We start from the raw sequence: 9170 nt of genomic DNA, 5'->3' as shown, positions 1-9170 counted from the left end.
CATCCTGTCTCGTTTCATCCAGCGTTATGCCAGCAACCCTATTCCACAATGCGAAGTACTCCTGCAGTGCCTCGGGGCTGAGCTCAGGGTTCACATCTCTCGTCCAGGCATTGTCATGCAATGCAGTGGCAACCGAGCAGGTTTTCCTCGTTCGGGGCCTCACACGGGCATAGATGTTGGGGGCGATATCAGCAACACAGAGACCATCAATCCATCGATCTTCCCAAAACCTTATGCTCTGGCCACTGCCCACAGTTGGCCTCATCGCCGAGAGAGCAATCTGACGTGCGACGTTTGGGACTTGGATTTGGAATTCAGCCCAGGGCCGGTCCTTGTCGAATTGCTGCAGCCATGGCCATCGTGCTTGCAAGGCAATATTCAACCATTGTAGATTGGGGATGCCAAGTCCCCCTGCCCACTTAGGCAAACAAACCTTTTCCCACGCAACAGCGCAGCTTCCGCCATGCACAGATGTATCTGCAGCCCATAGAAAGCCACGGCAGATTTTGTTCAACGCAGCGATTGTTTTCTTTGGTAATCAAGAGCCAGCATTGCGTGCAGCGGCATTGCGCAGAGGACCGATTGTATCAGCAGTAATCTTCCACTCTTGGGCATCTTAGAGGCCTTCCACTTCGGTAGCGTACCCGCTAGTTGATCCACAAGATAATACAGTTGTACTGCGGACTGCTTCCTGAGGGTGAGGGGCAGCCCCAAGTACTTGCAAGGGAAGGATCCACTAGGGCAGTCAAAGGTCTGTTCCACCATTTCCATCATTTCAGTCGAGCATCTGATCGGGAATGCTGCAGATTTTGCAAGGTTTAACTTGAGCCCCGAGGCTTCTCCAAAAGTTTGAAGTAGCATCGCGCAGGTGTGCAAATCAAGCTCATTTGGTTTGGTGAAGAAAACCACGTCATCGGCGAACATTGAGAGTCGATGCTTCATTCCTGACCGCGCTAGGGGAGCCAGAATCCCCCTCGCAGCCACAAGCTTGAACATGTGATGCAACGGCTCCATGATCATGATAAAAAGCATAGGAGATATTAGGTCGCCCTACCTCAGTCCGATCTGATTTGCAATTGGTCTTCCCGGCGTCCCATTTACCATGATTCTAGTGGACGAAGTCGCAAGCAGCCCACATATCCAGTCCACCCAACGAGCGCCAAAACCCATGGCAGTAAGTACTTCCACCAAGAATGGCCATTGCACCGAATCGAAAGCTTTGGAGATATCCAGTTTGAGCATAACTGCCGGTTCCCGAAGGGCATGGAGACGTCGCGCAGTGCATTGAACCAACATGAAGTTGTCGTGAATTGATCGTCCCTTGACGAAAGCACTTTGGTGATTGCCCACGAGGAACGGAAGCTCGGTGGCGAGACGTGAAGCCAAGACTTTGTCGAAGATTTTGATCGCCCCATGCACCAGACTCACTGGCCTAAAGTCCTTAATATCCACAGCTCCCTCCTTTTTAGGCAACAGGGTCACAATTGCCTTGTTGAGCACTGTCAAACCTCGCATGTCCGCCTGGTAAAAAGCTTCAAAGGCCTGCATGAAATCCTGACGGATAATGTTCCAGCACGCAGCATAAAACCGGCCCGTGAATCCATCCGGCCCCGGCGCTTTGTCTAGCGGCATAGACTTCACGATCTTCTCCACCTCCTCTTCGGTGAAAGGGGCTTCTAGGTGCGCCAGGTTCCTTGATGGCAGGTGAATGCTAGCCAGGTCCAGAGCATGCTCACGTGCCGGTGCCTCCCCAAACACAGATGAGAAATAATCGTCTACCTTGCTTGCAATCTCGTCCTGCCCAGTGGCCACGCTGTCCCCATGCCGAATCGCCATCAGCATATTCCTCCTCTGTCTATGATAGGCGCTTTGGTGAAAAAAACTCGTATTTGCATCTCCCTCGCGGAGGACAAGGATTCTTGACCTTTGCCGCGCGATGGTGCGCTCCAGTGAGCACAGACCCAGTAGCTTCCTTTTGAGAAGCTTCCGTAAGGCATATTCCTGCTCAGTCAGTGCCCTTGATTCCATTGCCTTGTCCAGCCGGAAAATCACCTCCATAGCTATACCAATCTGAAGCTTAACGTTTCCAATCCAACGATCACTCCACTTCTTTAGATGTTTCGCCATTGCCCTTAGTTTTGCATCAAGCACCACATATGGGTTTCCCTCGCTTGAGGTCGAGCTCCACGCCTCCTGCACCGTTTGCATGAAACCCTCTGCCTTGGTCCAAAAAGATTCAAACTTGAATCGCCGTCCCATACACAAGTCGGCATTTAGATCCAAAAGAAGTGGGCAGTGATCCGACACGGCCGATCCTAGTGCGGTAAGCTGACAAGTCGGGTAGCACTCCACCCAATCCACAGTGGCAAACACACGATCGATTCGCTCCAAAGTTGCACATTCTCTTTCATTTGACCAAGTATATCTCCTGCCATTTAGGTAGATTTCCTTCACCTCGAGAAAATTGAGCTTTGCCCGAAAACGCGCCATCATCCTCCTATTGATGAGAGAGTTGCTTTTGTCCTCCGGATTTACCAATAGATTGAAATCACCCAGTACCGCCCAGGGGCTGGCAATGAGCTCTCGAATGTCGACCAATTCTTGCATAAAAGCAATCTTCTCGTGATCCTGTTGCGGTCCGTAAACTCCGGTTACCCACCATTGCGCTCCACCCAGGTGCTTGACTACCGCCGTTAACGGATCATATATATTAAGCATGCTGCATGCAGGCCTCTCATGTATATTCTGCCATATGTTGACAAACAAACCAAGCAATTCCAATGCTGTACTTAGTTTTCTACATTACACCAAATCAAATGCGGAAATATAAAAATATGCTTTTGGACCATGTGATCCCGGGCTGTGAGAGGTAGCACGTGGGATTGTACATATAACAGCAGCAGGAAATTAACATGCTGTTGCCTCCTTGATTTGCTACTCCTCCCTTCCTTGGCCCATGCTTTCCTCCTCTATTTCTTCTGTGTTGTCAGCATCCTCCTCATCTTCATCCGCAGATTTCATCAGGGCAGCTAATCGAGGCAGTCCACCTTCACCCTCTGATTGGATAAAGTTAACATCGTCTGACCACTCCTGACAAGCAAAACGAATCAGTGGGCTCTAGCGTTTCCGGTAAACTAGTATACTATGGCAGAATCAACAAGAGGAGATTAAGAAAAATATACTAGTAACTACACATATTGGAAAAGAGCAACAAATTACCAATATATACAAATATTACCTGCAGATCAATGTTGGTCTCCATGTTGTAGGGCTCCCTTGTGTAGAATAGGTGCCATCTCTTTTCAATGCCTCCATCATCTGCATAAGCCTCAACTTGCTGGATATGGCTGAACTTGTCCCACTCGGAACAAGACTCTCCCAAAGCCATGGAAAGGAGTATCACCGAGCAGCAATCCAGCAGCAAATGGCTTGGCTTTACAGTTTGCAGGTACGATGGGAGCTGCTTCTCGCTGTACTGAACTGTTAGCTTCTGGAGTGCAACCATCTCCTGCAGCAACTCGAGCTTCGGGCAGCAATAGATCTCAAGTTTTCGTAGCTTGGGAAAATTGGAGATCCTAGTCAGGTCGGGTAGTCCAGCAAGGCTGAGCTCGACTACAGAAGCAGAGTTTTCTATATACTGGAGCTGCTGGACATTGCATATGGTTAACTTTTTCAAAGACTTTGCATGGGAGGCAAGGCTAGGAGGGATGGACCTCAATTTGCAACTTCTGATTTTAAGTTCCTCCAAGGCCTGCATAGACTGCACTTCCTTCTCCCACTCCCACTCCTCCAATTCCGCCATTTCCCATAATATCATCTTGTGCAGTCTTGCAAACGAGACAGCAACCTGGGATGAAGCATGATGGCAGTGACTATGTGGCTGCACGAATTCAGACCTAACACGCTTGATTGTTGGAGCTTGTCCGACGTCTAGGTACTCTAAACATGGGAGCGCACACAAGCCATCTGGGAGTTGGGTGCAATATGCCATGTCCCACATCACTAAAATCTTTAAGCTATTGAGGGGCATACGCATCACTGTTGCTGACATCATCCATTTTGGGAGTTGACGCCCAAAATAGTTGTAGATACGAATATCTTCTATGCAAGGTGGAGGATAGAGCCCATCAAACACCTCCTCAACCATTCCTTGATCCTTCTCCGAGACTGAATCTTTGGTAAATTCATTGATGCCTAGTCTTCCCGTGCAGTTGAGGATCAGCTGGCTAAGACTGACCTTTTCACCAAGCTTGACCTTTGTGGCGAATGAGGCATCTGAAACATTATGTAGATTCACTAACCCAATGCTCCTAAGATTGAAAAGAGGCCCAAGTTCTTCCAGACTACACCAATCACCATCCACATGGGCTGTGAACCCATATAGTGTCCTCAAATTAGTGAGAGCACCGAACCCCCTGGGTATACTATTTACACGTGTGCCATCAAGATCAAGATGTCTCAGTTCATGTAACCTCACAATGCTATTAGGAAGTTTCACAACACTCTCACAATCTTCAAGACTAATGTGTTGTAGGAATTTCATCTTATGGATGTTCTCGGGCAGCCTATCTAAGTCATTGCACTTTATTAATGCTAGATACCTCAAGTGTTTGAGCTGATACAGAGATTCAACCAAGACATCAAATTTGGTTGATTCTATATGTAGCATCCGTAGGCTTGAAAATGTTTCCAATGAATCACCCGACTGAATCTTGAAATTTCCAATTAACATTAATGATCTAAGTGATTTATGCTTTTGTAAACTTCTCCACTCAGGTTCATCTGATTCTATTCCTTTGGTTTCTATAGACAACCTAAGAAACCCTTGCAAACTAGGTTTGATGTTAATATTTTCCCCTTTATGAAGTATCAATGCATCATCTCTAGCTACAAATTGAGCAAATGAGCGAACAACATCATGCATGTTGCAGAGATATTGACCAATACCATATGGAACTGGCTCTATAAGGTTCCTTAGTATTAGCTGCCTATAGTACTGATGTCCCAATTCTTCTAATCCATCTGGGTTTCCGTGTACAAACCCTTCACTGATCCACATCCCGACAATCACATCTGATGGTAAAACTATAGGTATGTGGGAGAAGTGCAGAAAGCATTGCCTCAAACAAGAGGGTAAGTCCTCATAGCTAAGACATATTGCATAATTTAGCTCTTCTGACATTTGAGATACTGACCATAAATCGTCGTTTAGAACCTTTTGCCAAGCACGTTGATTTTTCTCCCTCTGGCATAATAGCCCTCCCACCACCTTTACAGCAAGTGGCAGACCATCACACTTTTCTATAATCTGCAAGCCAATATCCTTTAGAATCTCAATCTCGGGTTCATCTTTTTCTGTTGTGACTACCTGCAAGGAGTTGAAATATATAGTTATCTTTTGCAAAAAAAAAGGTAATATATAGTTAATAACAAACACATACTGCATTAGCAGTGTCTACTGCCACTGTTTTGTTCGCACAGTTGCTAGATCGTTGAGATATACTAACAAGTGATATCTTGGTCTTAGCTGCATATGCATGTTGTAATCATAAACGTATATTGCTATACAGTTTTTCAAATAAGTTGCTAACTTCACATAATGTATCACATGTGCATGGTCGACTATTACACATATGAGTGAATAAATCTAACAGTAAATTGAAGGAAGCATCGAAAGTTTAATGTGTTGAACATAACAAGCCCATTGTTCACAAGCATTAGTTTGTGCACTGCCCATTCACAACAAATTAGCACTAGTACATGTTATAGTATTTATCAAAGAGTGGTTGACAAAGAATGGAAATGGATTTAGGATATTAAGCAAGTTAATCTGCATGGAAGTAAACCAGTCTAGATTATTAAATATTAAGTGTAGTAAGAGGTTACTGCTAGTAAGTATGTATGCTGACCTGCTTCTTGAGCAATGACCATGCATCTTTAGCACCTAATTTGTCAACATGGTGATAGTGCACAACTTTCATGCATAGGGCAACCGTGTCATGTCTTGTGGTGATAAGGACTCTGCTGCCGGGGCCGCCGTAGCTAAAGGGAGCCATCAGTAATTTGTCCCATGCATCGACACCCCACATGTCATCTAGTACAAGAAAGAACTTCTTGTCCCTGATGGCGTTATTGAGAGCACCGACAAGTAGGTCTCTGTCTCGGGCTCCTCCACCTCCAGGTAGGTCTCCACCAACAGCGATGATAGCCTTATTCAATAGCTCAATATCATTGAAATCTTGGGTGATGCTAAGCCATATATTCTTAGTGAACTTTCCTTTGATACTGTCATCATTGAAGACCTTCTTGCTGAGGGTGGTCTTCCCAATCCCACCGGCACCAACAATGGCCACCACCATGAAGCGATCTCTCTTGTCACTAGCAGCTTCCCTTGTAAGCACCTCCACAAGTGCCCTCGTGTCCTCCTCAATCTTATCACCAACTGCACCTGACCGCTCCATCAGTGAATCAGTTTTGCGACCAGTTGCATGATATCCAGTCATCTTTCGGTCTTGGTAGGCTTCTAGCTTGATGAAATTGAAACTGCTGCCCCTCTTGCAAATATCATCCAAATTTTGGTTGAGCATCTTGATGCGGGTGCCGATGTCATGGGCGTGCAGGGGATTCCGCATGCAAACGAGCAGAGGGTTAAGGCACCCCCTGTCCTTGGTTTGACCTTGCTCCATGGCCTTGAGCTGACATAGGTCGACGATGTCAGTGGCCAGGTACATGGCACGCTTCAGTTCCCCCACCCACCCACGCACACTCTCATCGGTGATGTTCCTCCTATCAGCATCAGCAAGGAAATTCTTGAGGTCCCCAAGCTTGATGCTCAGGTCTTTGATCCCGTCGGACACGCCGATTAGCATGGTGACCTCCTCTTTGGCCATCTCGGAGAGCATGCTGGTCATGTAGGATGCCAAAGCATCGAGGACCCCCGCCATTGGTTGCAGGATTCACTCACGTTTGAGCTGGTACTGAAAACAAGCATTGAAATAAAAATTTAGTCCTCTGTATACTACCTCGCTTTTTCACACCAATAATCCCATGCTAACAGGATGGATAATCAGATTTGGTCAATCGAGACAAGCAACAAATCCCAAGGAAAGAATGTAGCTGGCAAACTAGAAGACAGTGCACACAAATTTGGCTAGAAATAAAACCGATGTAGCATTTACCTTGAACACAAACACCAACAATTGAAACGGAAATGCACAAGTTCAACAGTTTCAAAGAAAGAAACATAGCTTGAAGGCGTGGTGTAGCTGGAATGAGCAAAGTACCTTGAATCTACTGGAGAGATCAGAGACGGATCTTGTGTTTGCCCTTGCTGCAGAGCAAAAACCTGGACAGATCTCCCTTGCTCTCTGGGAAGTAGCTACAGGTTTCAGTGGCTTGAGCTGGCACTGAACAAAAAGTCATCTGTATTACTACCTTTATCACACATCAACAATTCCAAGCTTAAAATTGGTTGATGCACGTCGCCGCCATGGAAAAGAAGGATAATTAGATTTTAGTCACTAGAGACAATCAACAACTCCTTCTAAAGGGAAATGTGGCTTGCACACAAAGTTGAGGAGACAAATAATTTTAGAGAGTAAAGAATATAAGTAAAGTAGTGTGGTGGTCTGGTGGAGCAGGAATCAGTTAGGTACCTAGATGAGAGACATATCTGAATGTCCGCGAGCATGTTGGTGATATAGGTTGCTAAAGCATCAAGAACCGCTGCCCCTGGTTCTGGGTTCCTTCTCCCTTGAGCTGGTACTGGGAACAAGCATGCAAATAAAAATTAGTCCTCGTCATTAGTACCTATCACACATCAACAATCCCATGCTAAAATCTGATTCATGTGAAATAAAATTCACTCACTGCAGTCTATCAACAAAATCAGTTGTAAAGGGGAAAATGTGGCTTGCACACAAGAAGACAATGCACACAAAATTGAGGAGATGATCTCTTGAGTAGAGTGGTGGAGCTGGAATCCACGAATTTACCTTGAATCGACCGGAGAGATGAGATTGGTTGGCCCTTGCCCTCGAGCAGATCTTTCTTGCTGTCTGGAAAGTAGTTGCAGGGCCCGCTCGCTCGTTTAGCTGGTACGGAAACGAAACATGCAGTTAAAATGAGTCCTATGTATTACGACGGAGCACCTTTTGTACATTTCCAACAATTGTATGCTACATAAGGCGGATAACCAGATTCATTCATTAGAGAATAACTACAATTCTGAAGGGAAAAAATGTGGCTTCACACACAAAATAAAACCGATGTATTATTATCTTGCACAAACGCCAACAAGCCTAACGGAAAGACACAACCAAGACCATCTCTTTCGAAGGCAAAACAAAACAGTAATAGGTAGAGTAAGTGTGGTGGAGCTGAGTTACCTTGAACTTGAATCAAGTGGAGAGATCCGTGATGAGGAGTGAGCAGTCGATGCAGATCCAGCGAGGGAGATATAAGGCAGCCATCCAGATCCAGGTCAGGGAGTTACAAGCGATCCAGCTGGATGTGGCAATCAACACCTGTATTTATCCCCAAAAGAAAAGCGTGTCATGTTTATTGTTACGCCCAGTGCTTCACTTCCTAGCTGGCTACCTATATGCACCTCACATCCAGTACATGTTTTAAGTAAATTAAGTTACACACAACAAGAAATTAGTCAACTGCCCAGCTAGTTGAGGATATGCGTACGTGCATGCTTCTCATAAATAAAGTTTCTGCAGAGTAGAAAATAAATAGAGAAAGAAAGAAAGAAAGCCCATGGACGGTAGCAATGCAATTATTGAAGAGAAATTACCTTCAATTGGTTGAATTCCTCTGCCTTCCGGTGTTTCTGTAGTCTTGCCAAATACTGTTGTGCAGCTGCATTCAAAAAAAAAAAGTTGGTGTGCAGCTCGTGGGTACTCGAGAGGACGGAGCTTCCTTTATATAGGCTATATGGGAAGTTGTGGCAAATTAGTTTAAAATTTGATGACGACTCACACACTTAGTGGCAACGGATCATGCTGCTATCTGTTGAGTATCATCATTATGGACAATGCTACACCTCCGAACAATTTCCAAGGGAGTAAAGTTACGGGATGAGCTGTCAAGATGTGATAGGAAATCAAAGATAGAGCCGGGCCACCTCAGAAAATCAGAGGGGAGATGATTTATGGGGAAATGAA

At 45.5% G+C, this 9170-nt stretch overlaps 1 protein-coding gene across 2 annotated transcripts; it reads right to left on the bottom strand.

The window, feature by feature from the left end:
• Positions 1-2697: 2697 nt before the first annotated feature.
• On the bottom strand, positions 2698-8939 carry LOC123090495 (disease resistance protein RGA2). Of its 2 annotated transcripts, none has more exons than XM_044511800.1 (8): positions 8801-8939; positions 8388-8525; positions 7995-8093; positions 7656-7764; positions 7284-7460; positions 5910-6977; positions 3239-5368; positions 2698-3090 (listed from the first exon to the last, which is right to left on the bottom strand). In XM_044511800.1, exons 6-8 carry the CDS (start codon positions 6942-6944, stop codon positions 2935-2937), a joined length of 3321 nt encoding a protein of 1106 aa, XP_044367735.1. In that variant the 5' UTR covers positions 6945-6977; positions 7284-7460; positions 7656-7764; positions 7995-8093; positions 8388-8525; positions 8801-8939; the 3' UTR covers positions 2698-2934. The 2 variants fall into 2 exon arrangements, with proteins under 2 accessions (XP_044367735.1, XP_044367734.1); XM_044511799.1 differs by having other exon boundaries at positions 7284-7406.
• Positions 8940-9170: the final 231 nt, after the last annotated feature.

Source organism: Triticum aestivum, chromosome 4B (assembly GCF_018294505.1).
Source record: "Triticum aestivum cultivar Chinese Spring chromosome 4B, IWGSC CS RefSeq v2.1, whole genome shotgun sequence".
Taxonomy (NCBI): domain Eukaryota; kingdom Viridiplantae; phylum Streptophyta; class Magnoliopsida; order Poales; family Poaceae; genus Triticum; species Triticum aestivum.
Note: the sequence above shows the minus strand (reverse complement) of the source record. Positions and strands in the feature narration are given on the sequence as shown.